The sequence below is a fragment of the Phaenicophaeus curvirostris genome, chromosome 18 (assembly GCF_032191515.1).
Source record: "Phaenicophaeus curvirostris isolate KB17595 chromosome 18, BPBGC_Pcur_1.0, whole genome shotgun sequence".
NCBI classification, from domain to species: domain Eukaryota; kingdom Metazoa; phylum Chordata; class Aves; order Cuculiformes; family Cuculidae; genus Phaenicophaeus; species Phaenicophaeus curvirostris.
In genome coordinates this window covers 14481399-14508892 of record NC_091409.1, presented here as the reverse complement: position 1 = coordinate 14508892, position 27494 = coordinate 14481399, and the positions used below count along the sequence as shown (strand labels likewise).

The following is a 27494-nucleotide window of genomic DNA, read 5'->3' as shown; positions in this document are numbered from 1 at the left end:
AGTGGGGGGTTGTAACGAGACCCAGCCCAGCTCCCAGTGTCTCCAGGCCCCAGGGTGGAGCTGGAATGGGACCCAATCCCACTCCCAGTGCCTGTGAACCCCTCGGTGATGCTAGAAGGGGACCCAGCCTAGGAGCCAGCGCCCCCCCCCCCCTCACACCGGGGGCTGGCGGCGCTGGGTCCCTCCCAGACATCCAAATCTCCTCCTCGGGGCTGGATCCAACCCTCCCCCGCACCCCAAGGCGGCTCCGCGCCGGCGCAGCTCCGCCCTCCCCCCCGTTCTCTCCCCGCCGCGATGTCGGACCGGCTGCCCTACAAAGTAGGTGAGTGAAGCCAACCGTGCCCTGGTCTCCATCCACAGCCGAGGGAGCGGCGGGGAGGGAGGGGGATTCTGCCCCTCTGCTCTGAGGAAACCCCACCTAGAGCCCTGCGTCCACTTCTGGGAGGACGTGGAGCTGTTTGAGCGAGTCCAGAGGAGGCCACGAGGATGATCCGAGGGCTGAAGCACCTCGTGTAGCAGGACAGGCTGAGAGAGTTGGGGTTGTTCAGCCTGGAGAAGACTCCAAGGAGGCCTTAGAGCAGCTTCCAAGACTGAAAGGGGCTCTAGGAAAGCTGGGGAGGGGCTCTGGATCAGGGAGTGCAGGGAAAGGACGAGGGGGAGCAGTTTTCAGCTGAAAGGGGTGAGATTTCAATGAGACCTTAGGAAGAAATCCTTTTAAAGGATGAGGTGTGTGTCCCTGAGTTGCCAGATAGACCAAAGGGGAGAGAACAGGTTGGAACTGAAGGTTTCTGCCATAACCTCCCACAGGTTTCCCTCACAAGGGAATGGTTGTGCTTGGTCTAGACCATTGCCCTGGAAAATCAGTGCTTTGGGGACTTAGTGCAGATGCTGTACTTCACTGTGCACCAGGCAATGTTCTTGAAAATGTCCTGTGCTCTCCCTGTGAGCCTTAAGGCTGCTAAAGCCTGAACTCTTTCTCCCTGCAGGTCAGCGTGTGGGGGGTGTGGTTACCGAAGGCTCATTGTGAAGAATTTCTTCCCAATGTCTAATCTAAATCTTCCCTCTTCCAAGTTAAAGCCATTCTCCATGCCCTTGTAAAAAGTCCCTCCCCAGCTTTCTTCAGAGCTTCAGCCTTCTCCTGGCTGAATAACCCCAACTCTCTCAGCCTGTGCTCAGAGCAGAGGTGCTCCAGCCCTCGGATCGTCTCCGTGGCCTCCTCTGGACCTTTTCCAGCAGTTTTATATCCTTGTGCTGGGCACAGGACTCCAGGAGCATGCATGAGGAGGAATGGATTTCATCTGCAAGAGTGGAGATTGAGCTGAGATCTTGGGAAGAAATGTCTTGCTGTGAGGGTGGGGAGGCCGTGGCCCAGGTTTCCCAGAGCAGTGGTGGCTGCCCCATCCCTGGAGGTGTTCCAGGCCAGGTTGGATGGGGCTTGGAGCAACTGGATCCAGTGGGAGGTGTCCCTGCCCATGGCAGGGGTGGAAGTGGATGGGCTTTAAGGTCCATTCGGCCTCAATCCATCCTGGAAGTCTCTCTTCAGTATTTTCTATGATTCTGTAAGGCTCAGATTCATAAATAACTTGCCCTGGAGGCTATGAATGTAAAATGCTCGAGGATATATTTTTAAGGAGCCCTGGCCAAACTGCCAAACCCTAAAGAGGACTGAGATCCAGATCTCTTTCTCTTGATGCAGTTGTTTCCATGGCCCTTCCATCACTGGGATCTGTTCAGTCCCTGCTGGGCTGAGGGCTGTGCAGCTCTCAGCTGCAGCATTGGCCACGGTCTCAGTGGCCTCGGGGCTCAGTTCTGGAGCCAAATGCAATTAGCCTGTTTGCATTAAATGCAGCAGTCTGACTTGGAGGGCCTGGTTTTCCTGAAGGCTTTGAACAGCCTGTGTTCATCAGGTAAGTGAAAGAAAAGTATCTGACCGTGTTCTCAGTGAAATGGTGAGCTTGTGAAATCCCCCCCAAAAGAGCTGGCTGACTAAGGGGGATGCTTGGTGTTGGCCAGCGCTGCAGAGAGGTGCAGCTCGACGTTAGCTCTCTGACCCAGGCCTTTTTAAGGCTGGAGTCTGATATTTGTGGTGAGTGCAGTATTTTCTACCCTGACCCAGCCCGTTGGAAGTCTTTCTTCAGTATTTGCTTAACTTTTCTACTCTAGATCCTTTTTACAAAGGCAGAAGTTGACTTGTGACTAAAGTAGTTCTGGTGCCTTGAGAAAAATCTGTGTGGATCCAGGGGGGTCGGAGCCTTGCAGCTCCAAAGAGGGGAGCTGGGCTGGGTTTAGCTCCTGCGGTGCATGGCAGGGAACATGCTGTGTGTGTCCTCATCTGAGGAAGCTGTCACTGTACAGGCAGCCCCCACCACATGCAAGTCTGAATGTGGAAGTAAATCTGTTGGAAGCGTCAGGCCCTTGGGCAGTATTTATAGGGCGGAGTGCTTAAAGCTGGGGTTCACTGAATTAATGGGCCCTCAGGACGTCTGCACACAGGATCGCAGTTGCTCATGGTTTTTTCACAGCTCCTGTTGAGTTTAGTCTAAAGTTGTTTGAAAGCCTGCGTGCCACAGTAAAAAAGCAGAGAGTAACTGGAATAGGGTCCATTTTTCCCCCTGCTCTGTCTCCCAGCTGTTCCTGGGTGTCCGGTTCAGCTGTTGCAGCCCATGCTTACCCACAAGTGTGTGAACAGACCGCACGGTCTCAGCTATGTACATCCTGACACCTGCCCTCCTTCTCTTGCAGCTGACATCAGCCTTGCAGACTGGGGTCGCAAGGCCATTGAGATTGCTGAGAATGAGATGCCGGGGCTGATGAAGATGCGGGAGATGTATGCCGCATCCAAACCGCTGAAGGGCGCCCGTATCGCTGGTTGCCTTCATATGACTGTGCAGACAGCAGTTCTCATCGAGACCCTGATTGCACTGGGAGCTGAGGTAAAGTGTCTCTGGGTTTCTCCTTCAGTGTGCTCTTTGGTAACGCTCTGCCTGGGGCTCTGCTGATGCTTTTATAACTACCTGAGGGGGTCCTGGCAAGTGGCTGTACTTCTGGGAAGAGATGGTGCTGCAGTCTCCAGGTGGATGCGCTTATGTCTTCTCTCCTTGTCACCAGTACTGCATGAACCTCTGGGATGTGGGATGCGTTTTCCCTCTGGACAAGCAGCAGCTTTATGAGTGCCTGTTTGTGGTGGGGCCATTGGCTTCAGCAGCTCCACCAGCTGTGTGTACGGTGCCCTGAGCAGGGGTGCCAAAAGCTGCTCCCACGCAGTCATGTTGTGTTCGGGCGTGCCGTGCTGTTGGTGGTAATGCTGGAGCTCTAGTGGTTGCCTCCAGCACAGATTAGCCTCAAGAACCACACCGTGCCCTGGTAAAGTCAGAGAAAACGAATGAAGCTTTCTGAGAGCTCGCGCTGGCCTTTGAGCTGTTCTGGAAAACAACAGGGACGCAGTGGGCTTCAGTGACCAAGGGCAGGGGGCTCCACTGACTCTGAATTTGTGTCACTATGGACTGGTTACCTCAGTCCATTTTAAAGACTTAGATATGTGATCCGTTTACCGTGTTGTGTCCTCTGCTTGGCTTGCTAAATGAAGTCCAAACGTCATAGCTGAGTGCTCTCTGTACATGGCTTGAGGAGAGCCAGGCATCTGAGCACTATCCACGTAGCTTGTGTGTAGCTTGCTGAGCAGAGAGCTGGCTGGAACTTGGTGATGGATTATGCTAAGTCTGTATATGATCTGAAATTCCTTCTCCTGAAGCTTAGCTGCCTGAACTCAGGCTGCCCAGAGGTGCCCTGTGTGGAGTCCCTCTCTGGGAATGGTTAAAAGAGTTGAGCAGTGTTACGTTGATCAAAATGCACTGGGAGAAGGGGCAGCAGCACTCTCTGGAGCAGCTAAGAAAAGGAGGGGCAGGTCTGGACAGCGTGCCAGGTCAGCCTGGGCAAGGTCCATGCTGCTGGGCAGGTGTTCTTCAGCTTGTTCAGCCCTGTTCCGTGGCTGCAAATGGTGCAGTGCTGAGACAGCTCTGATGTGGAGATACAGTCGTGGCTTGATTCCGGCTACTCTATCTGAGAAGCTCTTGTCCCTTTACAGGATTTAAAAGCAAGCAGTAGCCACTGATATTTGGGAAGGTCCTTGCTGTTCCTGTTGGTTGCTCTACCCCAGTACGGCCAGCCTAGGCAGAGCCGTGTGCTTACTTAAACACTGCCAAGCTGCTTTAGTCTGAGCACAACCCCAAGTCAGTTCTGGATGGGATTCACCCAAATCATTCAGGGAGGTGCCTGCAGAGGTTTGGTTCCTTTAAGCATAAGTTAGTTGTGCCTGTAAGATGTGCGTTGTTGCGTTAGCTCCTTTCTTGTCCTGATGTTAATTTAGGCTTTGACTGGAGTTGAGATTCAGCTCTGGTTCATCAGTTCTGCTGGAATTTTGATGCCTGGGAGGAAGGAGTGAAGCTCTGATGAAACCAGAGCCTACATAATAAGGACCTGGCTCACTGCAGCACAGTGATCATGGCTTGATTAACAAAGATGGAATAAATACTCTGTGCTTCAGAATACAAGTTCTACGACTGCAATAAAAATATGTCTCCTTCGTAACCAGTGTGTGATGTAAGTGTGTGGTTCTGAGCCCACCAGGTATGCCAGTTATTGTAGGGTCTGTGCCATGGTCACAAGCTGGTGCTACAGATCTGAGGATGCAGAGTTGAAGTCTTGTTTCAAGTGCTTGAAGAGTAAACAGTATACAGGTGTCCTCTATACTTTAAACTTCATGATGCCTCCTAATGTCGTCTGTACTGGTATGGAGGGAACATAGGAAAACCCAGGTGAGGAGGTACAGTGCTTTGGGTCATGAACTCTGTTTTTCTGAGCTCCTTCCAGGTGTGTTTTCACTGACAAGTACTGGTTGTGTAGGCTGAGGTGAGGTGCTTCCTACTGCAGCCCTTAGTCTGAAGTGTCAATTCTTGACAAAGTGGAATGAGAACCTGAAAACAGGCTGCGGCATTATGCCTTGATGCCCGATCTTCAAGGTCTGTTACGAATAATTGTGCAAATACCTGTCTGTCAGCCCTTTAGGGAGCAGTGTGAAAACTGCTGTGTGGCTCTGTGATGAGGTGGTTTCTATGCCTGCTGGGGAGCTGCAGGAGCTTATGCAGCTACTTTTACAATGCAACTCAGCAATGTGCTGTTGCTTTTCTAGGTGCCTGAGCTTAGTTATGAACTCTGTGTGGAAAACACTTAGCTCAGCTGGAAAAGCTTCCATGACTGGAGCAGAGAGTGGGAGTTGGGTGAGCATAATCTTGGAGAATGCCCGTTGATCGAGTGCAGTGTTTCAGCTGTATTTCTGGCTTTTCTGAGTGCCAGCAGGTGTGTTGCTGCATGTAACACTCATTATGTGGCTCTTCTGAAAAACTGAACTTCGTTGACCAAAACTTTCTAAACCCACCCTGCTGTGCACTCCCTGAAGATCTATAGCTGAATGTATGCGCTGGCTGCCTGGCAGAAGCTCTTGGTGGGTAAAGAGATGCCTGACTATGTGGCACAGCTAAAGCTCCATTACATTCTCTCCCAAAGTGACATTGTTTTCCCTGGCCTAGTGAGACACTTCATTTTCACCTTAACTTTGCAGAGCTACTGAGGAAGGCAGGAATCTGCACTAATACACCTTTGTACTCTTGCTGCCTTTGTAACTCCTGTGTCTGGAAGAGAGTGCCAGATATCTCAGAACTTTGTTCAGCAAACAAAACTTGGGTTGTTTTCCAGGTACAATGGTCAAGCTGCAATATTTTCTCCACTCAGGACCACGCTGCAGCTGCAATTGCAAAAGCTGGTGTCCCTGGTAAGTTTTCCATGTTTTAATTTGGCTTGGATGAGCAAGGATGTGCTGCCTGTTCTAGCAAAATGGAACTGCGTATGAATCAAGCTCTTCTGAACAAGCTTTGGGATAGAAATAACCCATCAAAAGCGATGATCATTATAAACCAGGACATTTAATTCAAGCTGCATTGCATCAGACTGTGCATAGCACTTCTGACAATGGCTGGTGTTAGGCTGTGAAAGAGCCTGGCTTTCTGTTACCAGCTTTAAGCCTGGTCATTAAGGTGATTGAATGGGCTGGGTAATTAAATGGATTGGTGTGTAGGTGTGTCTGGATGGAGGTATTTGGTGCTTTCCAGCAAGCTTGGTGCTAAACAGGGGATAGGATGTTAACTGCAGGTGCCTGGTTTCAGTGACAGGGTCAAGACTCAAGATATTTTTAGGCTAGAGCTGGGCCAGCTGCATTGCTGCCTCACATCTCTGAAGCCATTTATGAGGATGCTGCGATCCAGTTACTGTCATCTTCTAATAAAGAGCTATTCCTTGTGGATCAGTATGACTGCATTTAGCTGTCTGCTGTGTTACTCCGCTTAAGAACATACACTCCTTGTGCCTCTGTGCTGGGAACTGCATGGCCTGAGCCCAGATGTTGGCAGAGGCTAAATCTGATTTCTGGCGGCCCGGGTCTTTGTGAGGTGTCATTCATTTCTGCTACACTTAGCTTTCCCCAGCTGTGGTCCATTCTAAGGTAACAGAAGGAAGTGGTCGCTACATCAGTTGCAGGCATCCCCTTCTCTGCCTGCCTCTGGCATGGGATGTCAAAGCGCCAGGTGGGACTCTAGATCCCACGTTAGGATATTGCCTTCCTCGCAGCTCCTAAAATCCAAAAACTCAACAGAAGAACAGTTTGCAGGTGGAGTGTTTGTCCAAGTTGACCTCTGCCCATGGTATCGTTTTGGTTTTGTTAATACTGCACTTCACACAGTGAATTTAGGAGATCTTGGAGGAATGCTGGTTGTGTATGAGATACTGATGCTCATGGGGGGCCTGCAGGAGAGCTGGGTAGGGGCTTTTGATCAGGGAGTGCAAGGATAGGACAAGGGGGAATGGTTTGAAGCTGAAAGAGGGGAGATGGAGATGAGATCTTAAGGACTGTTTTGCTGTGAGACTGGGGAGACCCTGGCCCAGGTTGCCCAGAGCAGTGGTGGCTGCTCCATCCTTGGAGGTGTTCCAGGCCAGGCTGGATGGGGCTTGGAGCAACTGGATCCAGTGGGAGGTGTCCCTGCCCATGGCAGGATTGGAACTGGATTGGCTTTAAGGTTCCTTTCTGACCCAAACTGTTCTAAGATTTCTTCAGGAGGGGCAATCACATGGGGGGCTCCTCATGGCTCCAGAGTTAGTTTTCTGTGTAAAGAGAGAAAACATTACCATTTAGCTAAATATTGGGGTTTGTGAACCCTCTGTCCAGCAGAGGTTTGAATGGCTGAATGCCACTGAGGCTTGAGAAGCTGGTACAAATGTCCAGAAGAGCAAAAATACTACTAGATGGAACATGCTGTGGTGGTTGCAGCGTGTTGTTGCTGGTAAATGCACTTCTGTAGAAATATGCCCCAATGAGAGCAGACACCACAGAGCAGCTTGGATTTTAGCACTGTGCTAGAAACTAGAATTTAAGCTCAAAGTTGCTGAAGTGTTTGTAGTCTGCTGCTTAGCTCATGCTGCTTTTTTCTGATGTGCTAAAAAATGCTGTAGTTGTGTTTTCATTTGTCTGTATCTATATATCTCCTGGTTATTCCTGGTAGCATAGGATGTATTAGAGGGGCAAGTAGGGTGTTGTGGATGTGAGTCTGCTTTAGTTTGTATTGCCTTCTCCCTCTTAACACAGAAGAAGAATAAGAGCAGTGAAGTATCAAAATTTTGACCAAATATGTGGCCTGGAACAAAAGGCAAAGTGAATTCATTTCTGAGCTCTTTTTTTTTTCCCAATACAAATGTCTTTTCTGGCCTGCAGGCACAGATAATCATCTGTCTGTCTGCTCTGCTACTGAGAGCTGCTGCTGAAATCCTCCTTTGGCTGTTTTACCACATGCTGAGTAAGTAACTGGCTAATTGTGTGTGTTTGTTCTCATGTAGTGTTTGCCTGGAAAGGGGAGACGGATGAGGAATATTTGTGGTGCATTGAGCAGACCCTGTACTTCAAGGATGGGCAGCCCCTCAACATGATTTTGGATGATGGTGGAGACCTTACCAACCTTGTCCATACCAAATACCCACAGCTGTTGAAAGGTAACTTGGATTTTCTTCTGTCAGGCGCAATTCTGCTTGGGGGGCTGTTTAGGCAGTCTGTTTCTGTGGGAATTCCCTGCTTGTGTAAAAGGGCTGGGGGAGGAGAGGCAGGCATGTGCAAACATGCTGAGAATGAGTCTCTGAACGCTGCTTACAGTCCAAGACAAGAACCTCTCACCTCCAGGAGCTGTTTGCATCCCTGTGAGCTACAGGGACCTGTCATTCCCAGTCTCCATTACCTGAGAATGACTGGTGCAGCTATGGACTTGCCAGAGCTTCCTGAGAATGTGTTTAGAATTGCTTAGTGTCTGCTTGCAAGTAATATTTTTACACCAATGCTTTTTCTTCACCATCATCTTAGCACACCTCTGGATGAAGTCATGACAATCTGTAATCTTTCTTGGACAGAGAACAGTTCTCTATTTTATATAAACTACAAAGCATTAACTCATCTAGTTTGTGTCAGCAGAGATTCTGATGGAATCAAGGTTGGAACTTTTGTATTGTTTGTTGATTAGTACTTTGAGTGTAAGTTAGTAAAACTGAAAACAGATCAGTGTGGTGTAGCTAGTATGTATTTATGTAGAAAGGATCATCTGAAGGGAATTTGGCATGACCTGCAGTAGCATGCTGGTCTGTGCCTGGCAGGCAGACCTTGGAGCAGCCATCCTGCACTGAAAGGGGCTCTAGGAACGCTGGGGAGGGGCTCTGGATCAGGGAGGGCAGGGATAGGACGAGGGGGGATGGTTTTCAGCTGAGAGAGGAGAGATTGAGATGAGACCTTAGGAAGAAATTCTTCACAATGAGGGTGGGGAGGCCCTGGCCTAGGTTGCCCAGAGCAGTGGTGGCTGCTCCATCCCTGGAGGTGTTCCAGGCCAGGCTGGATGGGGCTTGGAGCAACCAGGTCCAGCGGGAGGTGACCCTGCCCAGGGCAGGGGGATTGGAAGTAGATGGGTTTTAAGGTCGCTTCTGACCCAAACCGTTCTGTGATCCTATGATTGTATGACAGATCCTCCTCAGCAATGCTGATGGTTGTTGACTCTGCTGCCGCAAGCTATGGATGCCCAGTGTTGCTGAAGGGCACGTTTGATCTGCGATCTGAAACAAATTGGATGGTGATACAAGGTGGAACCTAAACTGGCACAGTTGGGTGTTTGCTTGATGTTTGCTCTTGGTCCTTAGAGGTGAGGTTGCTGTAGGTTGCCTGCTGGATCAGCTGTCTTTGGACTCTAGTGCTGCTTTAAGAGGAAGCTTTGGGGAAGAGATGTGAAGGCAGTGGGGTGTGGATAGGGCTCTGTGAGGGGAGGAGTTTGGAACTGCTTCCCATCCATGTGCTCATGTGAGTAGGGGCACAAGGAATAGAGCTGTATCATCATCCATTATTTTTGTATCTTGAGGATAATAGAGGCTGATACATCCTAAGGGCTTGTGGGGATACTTGATGTCTTTGAGGAGAGGTAGGACAAGAGTAATGCTAGCAGATCATGCACAGTGTGTGGAAAGGTGGGATTGTAAGCACAGGAGACACTTTGGCACTCAGCACTGGAAAGTGCTGTTTGCCATTTAAAGACTGGGCAAGTTTTCTGGGCTAATTTCAGAGGGAATTGTCTGTCTTCAATGCTTCAGCTGCTTCTGATTTAAATAGAAGTTAGTTCAGTCCTAGTGTGCAGCTGACAGTTGAAAGTAAGGCTTGCTCAAGTCTGCTTGAGCTAGGAGATGTGTTAAATATCGTGTGGAAAGGCTCAGGAAGCTTCTCCTCTTCCTGACAGCAACTGCCGTTTTAAAGCAGAATGGCCTTTGTACTGTTGGCTCATTCCTCAGACCTAAACGCCCTTAAAATCAACATAAGTAAAGGTAGGAAGGGGAAAAGCTAGAACTGAACAAAAGAGAAAGTCCTGAACCCACGTAAGGGAGGTCTCTGATGTCTGTGCAGAAAACTGCTGTTGGGCTAGCATGGAAAAGATGGGATCACTTGCGATCCACGAATGCAGGGTTGCTCATTGATCAAGTAAGAAGCACAGGGCAGCACAGCAGGTCTGAGTTTTTAGCAAGGCTGTATTGGTTTAATTCTGCCTTTTCCTTGCTGTAGTCCCATCGTGGTACTCCAGTCACTGAAGTCGCTCAGGCAGTGAAATCCAGCGGTGTAGGCAGCACTTTTCCTGGAGCTGGAATGGAGCTTAGCCCAGCTGTTAGGTGTCACCTGGAGCAGCAGGCAGGCAGCCTTCAGGGGAGGGTTAATGCTGGTGTTTTAATGCAGTTTTAAAGAGAATCTGCCAAGCTTAGAAGTGTCAGCCTGGAGAGCTTTTAAAGGATGAGGTGTGTGTCCCTGAGTTGCCAGATAGACCAAAGGGGAGAGAACAGGTTGGAACTGAAGGTTTCTGCCATAACCTCCCACAGGTTTCCCTCACAAGGGAATGATTGTGCTTGGTCTAGACCATTGCCCTGGAAAATCAGTGCTTTGGGGACTTAGTGCAGATGCTGTACTTCACTGTGCACCAGGCAATGTTCTTGAAAATGTCCTGTGCTCTCCCTGTGAGCCTTAAGGCTGCTAAAGCCTGAACTCTTTCTCCCTGCAGGTCAGCATGTGGGGGGTGTGGTTACTGAAGACATTTCTTCCCAATGTCTAATCTAAATCTTGCCTCTTCCAAGTTAAAGCCATTCTCCATGCCCTTGTAAAAAGTCCCTCCCCAGGTTTCTTCAGAGCTTCAGCCTTCTCCTGGCTGAATAACCCCAACTCTCTCAGCCTGTGCTCAGAGCAGAGGTGCTCCAGCCCTCGGATCGTCTCCGTGGCCTCCTCTGGACCTTTTCCAGCAGTTTCATATCCTTGTGCTGGGCACAGGACTCCAGGAGCATGCATGAGGAGGAATGGATTTCATCTGCAAGATGGGAGATTGAGCTGAGTTCTTGGGAAGAAATGTTTTGCTGTGAGGGTGAGGAGACCCTGGGCCAGGTTTCCCAGAGCAGTGGTGGCTGCCCCATCCCTGGAGGTGTTTCAGGCCAGGCTGGATGGGGCTTGGAGCAACTGGATGCAGTGGGAGGTGTCCCTGCCCCCTCCCTTTTGCCCCCCTTTCCCCTTCCCCTCCCCTCCCTCTTGTCCTCCCCTCTTCCCCCCTTCCCTTCCCTTTTACCTACCCTTTTGCCCCCCTTTCCCTTCCCTTCCCCCCCCATTTCTTTCTCAGAGGTTTTACAACAAAATGCCTGTAAAATGATTTTGATTACAAGCATCTTTTCACTTTTATTCAGAAGTCAGCGTCAGAGGTCTCTTGCCTGGAGGGGCAATATCTTGTTTTCCTCAATCTCTGATGTGCAGAGACCTTGATATTCATTGTTTCCCTATTTTCTCTTGTGAATCTGAATTAGCTCCAATTGCCACATGGATCTCATTTTAGACATGTTGCTTGTCTTGGTGGTTTCAGCCTAATTTAGCAGAATTCCTCTCTTTTCCCTCAATAGAGCAATGAAATAATTGTCTTGCAGTGTGCCTCCAGCCCTTAAGGAACAGACGTAATTACTGTATCCTCTACAGTGGAAATTCAGCCAGATGGGATAGTTCACTTTTGGATTTATTCTGTTTGTCATCAATTGTGGACTTTTTTATGTAGACAGGTTTTCTAAGTGAACAAGGAGTTGCACAGTGCCGGAAACAGTGCCTGTTATTGAGACATTAGGAGCAGGAAGATCCAGAAGTCATGTGCAGTTGATGCCCTTTCTGAACTGGTGCTGTCAAAAGGTCCAGAAAGAGTCAAGACCCTCAAAGCAACATGTGTGTTCACAGCTTTGGCTTCTTGGTGTAATGTGGGGCCGGGTAACCCCACCCCAGTTCCTGCACTGTTGGGATCTTAGTCTGTTTTATGATGTTGATGTTTCTAGGTGGTCCTTTGTCTCTGGTCTCTGCTTCCTGGAGTGTTTTCAGAGAAGCATATATCTGAAATGATGCTTTTAGATAGTGCTAGTTATACCCACAAAAGCAAAGTTTCATGTAGCTGTATCCAGATGTAGGGGAGGTGTCGGCTGTTTAGTCAGAACTGAAGTTGAGTACAACTGAAGGACTGGGAATGGTGAAGTGTGCATTTGGTTTGTTTTTCAGTTGATCCAGGTGCTTTAGGTTTCAGTGGCGTTATCTGCTAGGTCATCTTCTCTTGAGCCACCTTGCAAGAATGGACTATGGTGCAAAAACATCACTGAGGCAAACATCTGGCCCTTTCTGCAGAAGAGTTTGTTGATAATTTTGTGAGAGAACAAATTAAAGTGGGGTCGTCCCTGATTCCCTTGTCTAGAGCCTGGTCTCTCCCATTTTTCCAAAGAATATTTTGTCCTGCTCTTTTAATTACCTTGTGGGGAAAGAAAGTGGTTTGATGTTTTAAACTACTGCCTGAGGATCCATATGAGGGTTCTTACCTCTTCCCTGCTTCCTGCAATGCGTTTGTTTACCTTAAGCTGCTGGAGGATGTTCCGAGCACCTGGATGTGTTGGCTCGCAGCGGTGTTAACTGCAGCTAAGGTGAATCCTTTTATTCTCCCCACAGGAATTAGGGGTATTTCAGAAGAGACAACCACTGGAGTCCACAACCTGTACAAGATGAAGGCCAATGGGACTCTGAAAGTGCCAGCTATCAACGTTAATGACTCTGTCACCAAGGTAATGCAGCTAGAGCCCTTCTGCAATGTTCTGCTGTCTGACCAGTTTGGTGTTGGGATGCTATCATTTCTGTTCAAGTATTCCTTCTCCTGCTGGTGCTGAACAGATTTCCACCATATCCTTGAAGTGACCCCATGATGTCTCAAGTAAGCATTGGTGTTGTTAATACCCTATTTTCAGAGCATCAAGGGCTTTTTTTTGTATATAAGGAAATGCATTCTTCTGTACTTTAATCATGTGAAAGCACTATTGGAAATCATGACTCCTGGGCTACAGTGAGCTCCCGTGGCCAGGGGCACATCCTCACTCTTGAGTGGCTTAAAACCTGTGGGTCGGTGGCCAGTACCAGCTGGAAAAGTGTGACTCACATGAGCTTGTGGCTGGTAAAGGTTGGTTCATCTAACATGGTATCTCTATGAGCAGCATAGAATTATAGAATGGTTTCAGTTGGAAAAGAGCTTTAAGATCTTTGAGTCCAACCATGGATCCAGCCCTGCTAAGGCTACCACCAGACCATGTCCCCAGGCATGACATCTACCTGTCTTTTAAACACCTTCAGGGGTGGTGACTCAACCACCACCTTGGGCTGCCTCTTCCAATGCTTGACAACCCTTTCTGTAAAGAAATTCCTCCTGCTATCCAACCTAAATCTCCCCTGGCACATCGTGAGGCCATTTCCCCTTGTCCTGTCACTGGTTACCAGGGAGAAGAGACCAACCCCCGCCTCACTACAACTTCCTATTGCATAGCTGTAGAGAGCGATGAGGTCTCCCTTCAGCCTCCTCTTCCTCTCCAGGCTAAACAGCATCAGGGCCCTCAGCTGCTCCCACAACCCCTGTTCTCCAGACCCTTCCCCAGCTTCGTTGCCTTCTCTGGACGCGCTCTAACCCCTCAATGTCCTTCTTGTACTGAGGGGCCCAAAAACAAGCCCAGGATTCAAGGTGTGGCCTCATCAGCACCTAATCCAGAGGAAGGATCACTTCTCTGGTCCTGCTGGCCTTGCTATTCCTGGTGCAAGCCAGGATGCCACTGGTTTTCTTGGCAAGTAGCTGGAAAGGGTAGGATGGGAGGTATTTATTCCTTGCTTAGCTATATTACCACTTCTGAGACAAATCCGGTGAACTGAGGGGGAATGGTGTTTAAAGGGTGCTGGTGCTTTTTGGATGCAGATGAATTATAGTGGGAGTTTCAGGCATACAAAGTTTATGCATCTGGATGTTTTTTTAAATGTAGTTGCTAAAGCTATTTCAAGTTACTGCATAAATGCTATTCTGCTGGGCACAGCAGCTCTCAGTGCTTGTTCTACCTGCAGCTTGCTATGTGAGGAGTACCTCCTCGCTGCTCACAAAGATGCATCTAGCACTTCTATTTCATAGATAGTGGGCCGGAATCCAGTTCATCTTGGAAGAAGCTTGTTTCTCTGCATCCTTTTCACCTAAATTATACTTCCTGCCTAATAACTACTAGTACTGTTGAGAGATTCAGAAAGGCAGATGTTTCTGAAAAAGTGGGTTTGGGTTGAGCTCACTTTTAGAGCCAGCCATGCTTATCTTCATGGAGTGTTTGGTATTTCTGTAATAAGAGGCTTGTACCAACCACAGTTGCAGACCTCCAGGGAGAACTGGTGAACATCTGTTTAAGGAACGTGGACCTGCCTCTATACACAAGAATTATTTGTGCTTTTTGCTTTTACTTGGTGAATTCAGGTTACCTCTAGCAAGCTATTAACATGTTGGAGCCCTGGTCAGTAGACACAACATATTTATGAAATGCTTCTCACCAGAGGTGTGCTGAAGCCTTTGTCTGGTGTCACTATAGACATTGAAATTGGATCATAGAATCCTAGAACGGTTTGGGTTGTAAGGGACCTTCAAGCCTCGTGCCATGGGCAGGGACATTTCCCACTAAACCAGGCTGCCCAAGGCTCCGTCCAGCCTTATCTTGAACGTCTCCAGGGATGGAGCATCCATGACTTCCCTGGGCAATGTGTGTCGGTGTCTCACCACCCTCATTGTGAAGAATTTCTTCCTAATGTCTAACCTAAATCTTCACTCCTCCAGTTAAAAATAAATAACCTGGTTTGATGCTTTTATTTAACTCCTTCCCATGCCTCACTCGGGTTGAAGTATTTAGCTCACTGTCAGACTTCCAGTTTGTAGTACTTACCCTTAAGTCCATTTTGCTTCTCTAAGGAATTCTTACAGAAGTGATTTTATTCTGAAACTGCTCGTTTTCCTTCTTCAGAGCAAGTTTGATAACCTTTATGGCTGCAGAGAGTCCCTCATCGATGGCATCAAACGTGCTACAGACGTCATGATTGCTGGGAAAGTAGCGGTTGTGGCAGGTTACGGCGATGTGGGCAAAGGCTGCGCTCAGGCCCTGCGGAGCTTTGGAGCCAGAGTCATCATCACCGAAATCGATCCCATCAACGCACTGCAGGCAGCCATGGAAGGTGAGAACTGAAGGAGATGCAGAAAGTAATGGATCTGGCAGGGGTCTTTCTGTGTCACTGTAGAGGCATAAAGGAGTTGGACAAGATAGTCTCAGTGGGTTTCAACCCTGTTCCTGTTGAGGGAGAAGTGACTCCAGTTGAACTGTAGGAACTTTTTCACAGAATCATAGAATCACCAGATTGGAAAAGACCCACCGGATCATTGAGTCCAACCATTCCTATCAAACACTAAACCCCTCAGCACCTTGTACATCCATCCCTTAAACACCTCCAGGGAAGGTGACACAACCCCCTCCCTGGGCAGCCTCTGCCAGTGCCCAATGACCCTTTCTGTGAAACATTTTTTCCTGATGTTCAGCCTAAACCTCCCCTGGTGGAGCTTGAGGCCATTCCCTCTTGTCCTGTCCCCTGTCACTTGGGAGAAGAGCCCAGCTCCTTCCTCTCTACAACCTCCTTTCAGGTAGTTGTAGAGAGCAATGAGGTCTCCCCTCAGCCTTCTCTTCTCCAGGCTAAACACCCCCAGCTCTCTCAGCCGTTCCTCATAAGGCCTGTTCTCCAGCCCCCTCATTTCCTTACAGTTAGGGGAGGTTATTAACACAGGCCTTGAAGATGTGTTTGGAGTTCAGAGATCATAGTTGGGTAAGGCCCCCATTTCACACTGCTGTAAGCCTGGTTTTGAATAGGTTCACTGTCTTCAAGCTGTGTCACCTTGCTGCTGAACTTCAGCACCAGGCCTTACCCTGAGCAGGGTTTTTTTGGAGAGCAGCTGCCTTCCCAGCTGTGCTCACAGCATGCTCCAGGAGCTGTGACCGTTCTCTTCTGTGGGTACCTCAGGTGACTATGCTGCTTGGGATCAGTTTGTCCCATCCCTATCCATACCCGACCAGAACCTGCAGGTGTTGTGGGTGCATTTCCCTTTGCAAACTTGGCCCCCTGAATCCAGTCTGAGTGCTCTGCCAGCTACTCCACCTATGGATCTAAGATGTTGAATGTATAGATCCACAGTTTGGAAATGGGTGAGGGATGGATATTTTTGTGCAATGTTGGTATTCAGTAAGACGAGTATGTCCACTGCCTTGCGTCCTCCATAGGTCAGTTGTTAGCGCAGACTTCTCTTATTTACTCTTTCTCCCTACTTTTCCACTTGTAATGTTGAAGCTCATTTCTTAATAAGGGGAATAACTTTTTCTCTTTTCAGGTTATGAAGTTACAACCATGGAGGAGGCCTGCAAAGAAGGCAACATCTTTGTTACCACCACTGGCTGCACAGACATTGTTCAGGGCAGGTATGGTCTAGCCACTTGCTTTCCTGAGAGCACACCTATATAGCTAAATGGTCATAACTTGATAGCGGTATGGTAGGGGTTAATGCACTGTCTCAGTTCTGGACAACAGCTTTTGGCATCAGTGCAGGGAGGAATCAGGGCTTTGGTCTTTGAGTTCTGTTGGATGTTGCCACATGGCACTTTTTCCTGTCTTACAGCATGTAATGAGGGACAAACAAAAGGTGTAACAGGATAGATAGACTTGTGGATAGTGGAAACATCAGGGCTAAGTTCTGTTAGGACAGATAAATGTGAGCAGAAGAGGAGGTAGATAAAAGCTGAAAGTGATTCCATCTTTTAACACGCATATCAGACTTGAAACTAGCCTGTTCTCAATAAACTACCCTGCTGTGGTTTTTTTATTGTGTCTTAGATCTCAATTTATAACCCTTCCACAGACTCATTCCTGTCTTTGATGTTGTGATTGTACGTGTTGTGGTGGAAGATGAAGTTAAGCGAGAGGAGATGAGCCCACTTGAAAGCCGTGAAGAAAACTATTCTTCTATGTAGGGGAGATTATCAGATGTTTCAATTTTGACCAATTGAACAAAATAGTTTTACTTTCCATACTGGGAACATATTTTCTCACCGGTGACCTCTTATATACTAGGGAAGTGTCCTTCACTAGAAGCCCTGGAGGTTTTCCCAGTAGACTTCACATGCCTGCAAGGGGGCCTACAATACTGGGGAGGGACTTTTTATAAGGGCATATAGTATTAGGACATGGAGGAATGGCTTTAAATTTGAAGGGGGAAGATTTAGATTAGAGATTAGGAAGAAATTCTTCACAATGAGGGTGGGGAGGCCCTGGCCCAGGTTGCCCAGAGCAGTGGTGGCTGTCCCATCCCTGGAGGTGTTCCAGGCCAGGTTGGATGGGGCTTGGAGCAACCGGATCCAGTGGGAGGTGTCCCTGCCCATGGCAGGAGGTTGGAACTGGATGGGCGTTACAGTCCTTTCCATCCCAAACCGTTCTATGATGTTATGGCTGTATCTTGTGAGAGTCAAATGCAGTCAGTGAACTAGGCACTTTTTATTTCTTAAGCAGAGCATCTTCTGTGGCTTAAGAAACATTTATTGTACATTAACTACCGATATAACTTTTTTTTGCAGGCACTTTGAGCAGATGAAGGATGACGCCATAGTGTGTAATATTGGCCATTTTGATGTGGAAGTTGATGCAAAGTGGCTGAATGAAAATGCAGTCGAGACAGTGAATGTTAAACCTCAGGTGAGACAGTGCTTGCATAAGTTGTCTTGACAGAAAGAAGCAATAGCTACTCAGTGTCTATTTCCAGAAAGGGGGATATTTCTCTTTGGGTACTTTGTGTTTCTTCCTTTCTTGGAAGCCAGTGTTGCTCTGGGCTGATCAGAATGGAGATTCTGCCCTGCTTTTCCCTCATTCACCTGGAAGAAGCTGCACATCACACTCTTTTGTTGGTGTTGGAGCAATTGGTTCCTGCCAGTGCCCAAGTGTACAACGAGGTGCATCTTTCCCCATGTCTTACTGCTTGCTGGACAAACAGGACCACTCCTTAAAGGTGGTTATATAGACAATTAATTACATCGAGCTAATTCCTTACAGGAGGTCAGCTTTGATGTTTGGGGCATGGTTGAGTAAGTATGGAAATGTGCTTTCTTTGATAGCCCCCAGCTGAAAGCAGTGCCATAACAGCTTTGAAAAACAAATGAGGTGGTGCAGGCAGAACAGTCTATTAGAGACGGGATGAAACTTCTTAAGAACAGAACCCCTAGGTTGCCTGCTGGCTGATTTGGATTCCCTCTCCGATTTGGAAGCTGCTTTGCACCACAACAGTCGCAACCACCCTGGCGCAGGGTGTCAGGATTAGAGCGAATTGCGAGGGAGTGTCTTCTGGGATTCTGTGAAGGTTTGGAAAACTCACACCTCTTTGTTTTAAAGCGTTGTATTTTACTCAGCAATTGAAGCCTCAGGAAAGCTTCTCTGGAGTGCTGCCAAACTCAGACTTCTCTCCCAGACTTGATGGCTTCATTTTAGAAACCTGTGTAGACCAAAAGTCTGTGCGTGGGCAGATAAGGCAAGATGTTTTATCCTTGCTCAGCTTGCATTCTTGCATGTATTTACTTCAAGCTATGGCTGTAGCTACACAGGAAAATAGGGATCTAAAAATTTCACCTCAGCTTTAAAGAGCAGAAGCAGAACTAGGCTAAATCAAAACCGTTTATTACCAGCACAGAGGGAGGACATTACCTAAAGCAAACCAGGCTTTGTCTGACTTGGCGTGGGACTTGGCTTGGAGTTTCAAAGCAGGAGGGTGCTTGCTGATAGCAGGATTATGGGGCAGGCTCTCTAATTTTTTAAAACACTATGACCAATCATGCACCTTGGTAAATCTCAATCTGCCCTTCCAGTTTTCATTACCCCCTGTGGCATGTTGGCCACCCACATCAAACTCTTACTAAGTAGTCATGAGAGCCTTTTGAGTATCCTGTTGCTGGTGGGACACTCAACTTCTGCTCAAGTAGGTATGAAGTTCATCCATTCAGGTCTCTTCTTGCCTATGACCTTAGCGAGGAGCTGACTTTGCTCAACAGCTCTTGTTCAAGAGGAGCCTGCAGACAGCTGCTTGCTTTCCGGTAGCTTGGATTTTAAAACTAAAAGGGGGACTGCTCAAAAACTAAGCATTGTTGAAAACTTAATTGGGTGCTCATATGGTGAGATACAAACTCCCTGTGTGTGGCCATTCACCATGGCTTTTAAAGCCCTTGTAAAAATTGTCGCTGGCAGAGGTAGCAGTCCCTTTTCCTGTGTTGCAGGAGCTGGTCTCTTACAGATGTAGTGGGTGCATGAGATTGCAGTCTAGTCCAAGGTATGAAAACTGTATCAAGTTTCTAGGTCAAAACAGAATATTACCTTTTCAGAAGGACTGAATTAGAGTCAAGGTCATCCATATTGTTTAATGTTGGAGATCCTCCTACTTGTAATACCTCTGATCTGTTCTGTAAACGGCTGCTGTCACACACAGTGTGTTCAGTGATGCAGAGACACCCGCTCACAGAGCAAAAGCAGTGGAAGCAGCTACCTGGGATGCTGTGAGTGCCACGAGTGTGTTTGCTTGAAAGTCATCAGCTGAAGCTTGTAAAAGATGTTGCTGACAGCCCTGAGTACCCATCTCTGTCCTAGCTTGGGGTCCAGATAGCTGAAGCTGAGAGGATTTATTGGCTAAATAATACTTTACTCTTGAGCTGTTCATGTGCTTTTCCTTACCCATCTGCTGCTCACCCCTGGAGATGGGATATATCTAGAGGTAAATCTGATCTTACCTGTCTGTTCCACATATTTGAAGCTTTACTGAAGTGAGGATGACCTGCATGACAAGGTAAGGAGGTACCTGTTGAGCAGGTGCTATGTGAACAGATTCTGCTGTGTCAAAGCTTTGTTATTCTTCACTTTCCCTCTCTGTGTCTGATGGCTGTGGTGGCTGGGCAGTTGAGCAGGAGTGGACATCATTAAATCTTACTCATTGCAAAAGGAAGAGAGTCAAATTGTGACTTTCCATATTCCATACTTTAAACAAATTAAAAGGCATCGAGTAGATGCCTTCCAGGACATGCGTTAACTTTGGGTTTAGAAACAAGCTCCCATGAGGTATCCTGCAGCTTCTGTCCCTCGCTACCTGCAGGGGAATATATCTGCATGTGATGGGACCTTCCCTCAGGGCAGCAATTACAGTAATTGATGGAATTCTTCTTACACTGAAATCTGGGGTGGAAATTATCACTCTGCAGTTAGGCCATTGCTGGTTTCTCAGTTTTGTTGCTTCAGTTCATTAAAGGGACACTGCTGTGGTCATCCTGAGGTCAGTCCTGTGTTAAAGGTGTGAGACCTTGCACTTGTCTTTAGAACAACATGGGTTTTTCACATTAGTGTTCTGGGTGAGGTATCCGAGGTTTTACAGTACCCGGTACTAACTCTAAATATTCCAATTTTCTCTAAGACCCAGCAGCTTTTTTCTGCATCCTGTAACAGGGAGGGAAAGCAGTGCAAGAGTAAAAATTTCTGCTCTCCGATGAAGACATCTGTTTCTTGATCAGAGGATTAATACCAGAGCTGAGGGCTCCTAGACTCCAGCTAGAGGTACGGAATGGTTGTGGAAGTGTCCAACATGGTAGTTGACAGTGCCATATGGTCTCCATTTACAAGTGGTGAGCTGGTGTAAGAAATGTCTAATGCTTGGGAAAGGAAAACATCTTATTGTGCGTTCTGGCTAATGTATTGCTTTCAAAGTACAGTTAAGGAGGAAACAGGGTTATTACTGCAAAGCTGGCAGGCTGGTTTGAATCGGGGTTTGCGCTGCCTCCTGGTATTGGAGACCGAGGTGTAGCACAAGCTCAGGTCTGGAAGGGAAGGAAAGGTTGGGGTGGGATCAATGACCTTTGGCTCCAAAAATAAATTATTGGTCTGTGAATATAAAGGAGATGAAGGGAGACCTCATTGCTCTCTCCAGCTGCCTAAAAGGAGGTTGTAGTGAGGTGAGGGTTAGTCTCTTCTCCCTGGTAACCAGTGACAGAACAAGGGAAATGGCCTCAAGATGTGCCAGGGGTGATTTAGGTTGGATAGCAGGAGGAATTTCTTTATAGAAAGGGTTGTCAAGCACTGGAAGATTCTGCCCAATGAGGTGGTCATCATCCCTGGAGGTGTTAAAGACAAGTGGATGTCATACTTGGAGATGTGCTCTAGTGGCAGACTTAGCAAGGCGGGGTCAATGGTTGGACTCTATTTAATCTTAAAGGTCATTTCCCACCAAAACCATTCTATTATTCTCTAATGTTAATATAAATAATATTCTAGCTGTTCTCAAGGTTTTTAGTGTTCCTATTTTCTGGCTGCTCTCTTTTTTGTTGCGTTACTTCCCTCCTATAATCTTTTGCTTGCCCATCGGGTGGTTTTTGAGTGGACTGAGCACTGTTGCTGGTGACCCATAATGGAGAATCAGCATCCTTAAGAACTATTGCAACAGCTCAGCCGAGAACATTCTTACAAACCCTACCTTGCTCTGCAGCTCTTGGACAGGAGAAGTTGAAGATGTCGTTTATGGCTTCTGTTTGAAGCGATTACTGTCTGCATGTGTTGTGCTGAAAACACCATCTGTTCTATGAACCCAAGGAGAGAACAGTGCTGCAATTGAAGCATGGTTGGGGAAGGCAGGTGGAGGCACAGACTTGCTCCGAGGGCAAAATACCTGTTCTAATAAAATGGTTTTTATTGGTTTATTTATTACATCTCTGCTAAGAATACCTGTGCAGAAGGTGGTATTTTTACAATTAAAGCTTCGCCTCTCATGGCTTTTAACTTACAGGCCAAAGCTGTGAGAATAAAGCTGCAAGTGATGCATGTTTTGCTTTGTATTAATTGTCATTTGAGACTTGAAGTATAAATACAGCTGTGGGGAAGGGACCCTTTTAGGTCTTCCACAGTTGCTGTGCTATGCCAGCGTAAGATAAATTCACTTGTCTACAGCATTAACCTTTGCCAAAGCTGGTCGCTGGTTATCTGAAGTCTTTCCAAAGGTGTGCTCTACTCCCACGTGCTTGGCACCACATGAGCAGTAAATACCAGTGGACAGTGAACTTCCTTGTGACGTATATCAGCATTTCATTCTGGGCTTTAATGCTGTAGCCTCTTACAGCGGTGAAGGCAGGGAGAGCAGGGCTGGTGGCTGGTGGAAAGGAGCAGCAGGGCTCACTTTAATGGCACAGGAGCCCAGTCTGGCCCAGACAGTTGAGGCACATATTAAGTACGTTATTTCCTGAGTTGCATTGGACTCTCACAGATGATGACCCATCTCCTGAGCCCATCTGGGACTTGATTCTCCGTGCAGAGTCTTGTTGTCTGCAGCATAGCTTGGGAAGTCACTGAGTGGAGGACCATGTATTTGGCCCCATGAGGTCAAAGGAGAGTACGCCAGAAGGTAGGACAGTGGATTATCGTGCTGTAAAGCATTGGCCTTAGGGAATTGAGAAGTGTTACAGGGGGGCAGTTTCAGCTGGCTGAGAACTCTAGCTCTTACACATGTTATATGCAAAGGCTCTGGACCATCGCATGCAGAGAAGTATCCTCTCCTGTCTGTCCACACCGGTTGTTAGGATGAGGTGTATATGAACTGCGTTTCACTGCTAGCATCGTGCTCCCCACCACAGCCATGTGGAGAAACCGGAAGAACTGGATAATTGGTTAAACATGAAGCAGATGCTGAGATTCATGTTGTTTGAAGTCCAGGATAGCTACAGGCTTTGCAAATGCTGGCAAGGAATGGAAGGAAGGTGTCTCAGTTGTAATCAGAGTGGTGCCAGGCCACTGCTGAATTGTTGATGAAGGAACAAAGCCCACTGAGCTTTGCATGGTTTAAAATGCTCTCTTTCCCCTGACGTAGCGCTGCTCTTGCATTTTCCCACCCAGGTGGATCGCTATACACTGAGGAATGGCCGTCACATTATCCTGCTCGCAGAGGGACGACTGGTCAATTTGGGCTGTGCCATGGGTCACCCCAGCTTTGTTATGAGCAACTCCTTCACCAACCAGGTGCTGGCCCAGATCGAGCTGTGGACCCACAGTGACAAGTACTCCGTTGGAGTCCATTTCCTGCCAAAGAAGGTGAGTTAGGAGAGCAGAAAGATCCAAGCTTGTAAGGAAGCCAACTTCAGAGGTGATCACTTATCTGTATCATTTGTGCTGGAGTTCATGTTCCTAGTGATTGTTGTTGCTGCAAGGAGCTTCTGTCCCTCAGTGAATGCTTGGTTTGGTCACACTGAGTCTGAAGTGGGTTGATGTTTCTGGCAGACCTGTTGTGCTGGAAAGCTGCCAGGTGGAAAAGGACCTGGGGTCTTGGTTGACAGTGGCTGAACATGAGCCAGCAGTGGCCCTGGTGGCCAAGAAGGCTAACAGCATCAGGAATACTGTGGCCAGCAGGACCAGGGAAGTGATCCTTCCTCTGGACTGGGTGCTGGTGAGACTGCACCTTGAAAACTGGGTTCAGTTTTGGACCCTTCAGTACTTGAAGGACCTGGAGGAGAACCTGTCTTGTCTAAACCTGCGCCTCTCCAGTTTATACCCATTGCCCCTAGTCTTATGATAGAAATATCCCATCACTTTTTGGCTCAAGCTGGGGCTCTTCCCAAAGATGCTAGGAAGCCCTGTGCTGCCCCAGGGTAGTCAGGGAGCTTCTCTCAAGCAACTTGTACCTTCTGCTGAATGTCAGCATTCACGGCAAGTTTTCACATGCCTATTCAGCAGCAAAGTCCAGTGGGGCGGAGCTGAAGCTGGAGTGAAACCAGGAATCGCTTTTTCTGTGGTTGATGGGGTCTGGGTCCCATTTGTACCTGATCACAATCTGATCCTAATCGCTTCACTAAATATTAATAACAGATTCTCTAGAGTTTCCCTTTAAACTTATCTCTGCATTCTTTGTTCTTGGAAAAATCTGGATCATGTCACAACTCTCAAATTCCTTTTATGAGACTAATCTGGTTTTAATTTTCCAAAACAAGCCTGAGAATTTGAGATGGTTATTTAAAGAGATGCTGGAGTTAAATCCAGCGTATCTCTGCATTCTTTGTTCTTGGAAAAATCTGGATCATGTCACAACTCTCAAATTCCTTTTATGAGACTAATCTGGTTTTAATTTTCCAAAACAAGGCTGAGAATTTGAGATGGTTATTTAAAGAGATGCTGGAGTTAAATCCCACTGCCTCTGGAATGCAACCAGGTGTGACACTAAATGTGAAAATGGTTTTCGTTTGGGAAGTAGAATGTGTGCGTTTGGGCTTAGTTATGAAGTGTTTGCTGAAGGATGTAAGCTTCCAAACCCATCCATTAGTGATCAAGCAAAACATACCAGAAATACAGTATAGAGTTGATTGCCAGGCTTACGCATCATCTTCAAAGGAGAAGTTTTGTTGACAGATCTCTTGAAAATGATAATCCAATGTTGCTAATAAAGTGTGGCTGCATCCTCTTCCTGAGTAATGATTTTTAGTAAGCATACTTGAGCTGGAAATGAGAAGGAACGCCCAGCCCAGTTTCTTAGAGGGGCACGTTAGTGGAGCATGTGGCAGTGATCTTTTCAGGTTCATGTACTGTGACAAAATGCTGTTTTTAACCTCTGTGCTCCAGATAGAATTTCAAAGAATAAAGCAGCTGCCTTGTCGGAATCAGCAAAAGATGGGCAGGAGAGCTATCTCTAATACTCTGGCCAGTATCTTTCCTTGAGCTCTGGGGTAGCTTTCAGGTCCAAATATAAAATGTAAGAATTGCCAAGTAACTAACATTGCACTTAATTTGCCTGCAAGGATATTGATTTCATGGTCAGCTATTACAAACATGCACACGCTTCTGCAGTGTGTGTTCCTGGAGAACATAGAATTATGGGATGGTTTGGGTTGGAAGGGATGTTAAATCTCATTCAGTTCCAATCCTCTGCCATGGGCGGAGACACCTCCCACTGGATACGATTTCTCCAAGCCCCATCCAACCCGACTTGGAACACCTCCAGGGATGGGGCAGCAACCACTTTTTGGGGCAACAAACTGTTTTATATGTGTTCTTGGTATCAAATCTGTCAATCCTTACTCTCAGCTATCTGATTTTTAAGGTAAAACCAGCTCAGCTCTCTTTCAAGTGGGTGTAATCTGTTTTAAACTTGCTTGAAACACACTTATCGGATCTGGTCAGCCAGATATGCATTCAGTTTTTAACACCTCATTTGTTTTTTTTTTTCTCCTGGCAGGATCTAAGCTTAAATTCTTGTTTCCTTTCTGAACATAGGCCTTCCAGTTACTTTTTCTTTCTTCTGTCATTTTCCCAACTCTTATGTAGCGTTTGGTGGCTTTCATAGTTCACTTTTACATTCTTCAACCGCTTAATCTTTCGTTTATGTTAATTTTGCTTTGTACATCTTTGGTTGTGTTGGCTCTTGAGATGCCCCACAGGAGGGGCACGAAGGTGATGAGGGCACTGGGAAACCTTCCATGTGAAGTGAGGCTGAGAGAACTGGGTGTGTTCACCCTTGGGAGGAGAAGACTTAGGGGAGACCTTATTACCAGTACCTAAAGGGTGTCTGCCAAGAGGATGGAGACTCCATCTTTACAAGGAGTCCTACGAAAAGAAAAGGGGGAATGGGTCTAAGTTGCTTCTAGGGAGATTCCATTTGGATTCCAGAAGAAAATTTTTCACTGTGAGAGCAGTTAAACACTGGAATAATCTCCCTAGGGAAGTCCTTTCTGTCTTCGGATATCCTTCATGGCTGTGCATCCCCCTCTGACTCTTCTGTACCGATCTCCTGTAGCACTGAACTGTCTTGAAACTTTACATGTTTCAATCCCTTGGGTTTGTGTGAATGCCTGACACCTCTGGGGCAAAGTATATCCATATTTTGAGCCTGTGTCCTACAGCCCATCTCGGCTTTATTCCTCATGGAGACTCGGCCAGCAGATATTGGTATTCTTGCTGAATTAGCTGTTCTGGAATGAATTTCTTAATACATATACCCCAAAGATGGGATATCTGGAAAGAAGCTGATTTTTGTTTTTGAATATTGGAACTAATCTGACATTATAAGGTGATGGTCTGGTATGTCCAGATGTCTTTGTAGTGGAAACGTGCCTGGAGCTTTGCTGTTCTACCGGACTGGGTATTCTTATCTCTGAATGGTTTGATCTCTGTTCTTCACTTGTTGGATGGATGTGAATGTGTAAATGAGATCAAAATGGGCTTGATTATATAGAAGTTGTCTATCTTACTGAAGCTTAGCTTCACTCCATCAAAAGCATGGGGTTTTCCCATCTGAATGCAGTTCTGTGCTCAAAACAAATGCCTCTGCGCTCAAGGAGGCAAAATACGTTGGCAGAAGAGCTGATTGTTTGTCTGTCGGTCTAAGTCCTTCTTGAGGCTGCTGTGGTTTTTCACATATTTGTTTCTTACCAGTAACCGTTACTTCCTGACCTAATAGGACTCTGTTTGGCTAATATTCTTCTCTCGATGCTTTGTTTTCCAGCTGGATGAAGCTGTGGCTGCTGCTCATCTGGATAAACTGTGTGTGAAGCTGACGAAGCTGAGTGACAAGCAGGCCAAATACCTCGGCTTATCCAGAGATGGGCCTTTCAAGCCAGACCACTATCGATACTGAGCAGGTGGCACTACCCAAAGACCAAAGTGCAGGGATACAACCTTCCAAAGCTCTTGTGTGTGCTGGGCTTCTGAGAACAAGCCCTTTGCCATTCTCTCAGTGTTGCAGAAGCCGACCCGTGACCAAGCAGCTTCAGGGCCTCATTTGTTAGTGAAAGAGGATCATTCTAACCCTTGGAATTAGAATTAGTTACTTAGATAATGTCATGGTGAAAAGGGTCCTATGCACCTTTTATTGACTCCTAATGTCCCAGTAAGGGGAGCAGGATAGAAGATTGTGAAATGAAAATGTGTAGTCTTGTCAATCGTGTGGCTGACAGCCTTTTTCAACAAATGAACCAGTAAGATGGGAAATGATTTCTACAGGGAGATGCTTTTTCCATGCCCTGCTCAAATTTGATGAATCCTTTTAGGAGGCTGGCAGTGTTGAGCTTCTCTCCCCAAAGGTGCCCCAGCTGAGGTGTGTGTTGGGAAGTAGGGAGGAGTGTAGGTTGCTCAGTCTCCTTCCTATGAAAACAACTTAATCTCCTACTAGGAGATTAGAGCTGGAGTGATTTTCTGGGTTAAGTTACTCTAACAGCTTTGGTCAGAACAATGACCCTTCTGTGCTTCTTCTGCCCCAACTCGAGGATTGACTTCTAGCAGCCTTCTAGTTTGTTGTGAAGGGCTGAGAAGCCCCTGAGGGGATGGTTCAGGGATCTTCTTCAATGCTGTGAAGATACCAGTGGTATAATTCTACCCCTGACTTGATTTTTCAGTTGTTATTTCTGCTGTATCTTGTTTGTCACTGACTCAAAGTGCTTTTATTAAAGATCTGACTGTGCCCTAA

General features: G+C 47.1%; 1 protein-coding gene across 1 annotated transcript; it reads left to right on the top strand.

Moving 5' to 3' along the window:
* Positions 1-269: 269 nt before the first annotated feature.
* On the top strand, positions 270-27494 carry AHCY (adenosylhomocysteinase). Its single transcript, XM_069871768.1, has 10 exons — positions 270-322; positions 2743-2933; positions 5752-5827; positions 7939-8091; positions 12617-12729; positions 14974-15181; positions 16380-16467; positions 17617-17734; positions 22943-23137; positions 26535-27494. The coding sequence occupies exons 1-10, from the start codon at positions 295-297 to the stop codon at positions 26664-26666; spliced, it is 1302 nt and encodes a 433-aa protein (XP_069727869.1). The 5' UTR covers positions 270-294; the 3' UTR covers positions 26667-27494.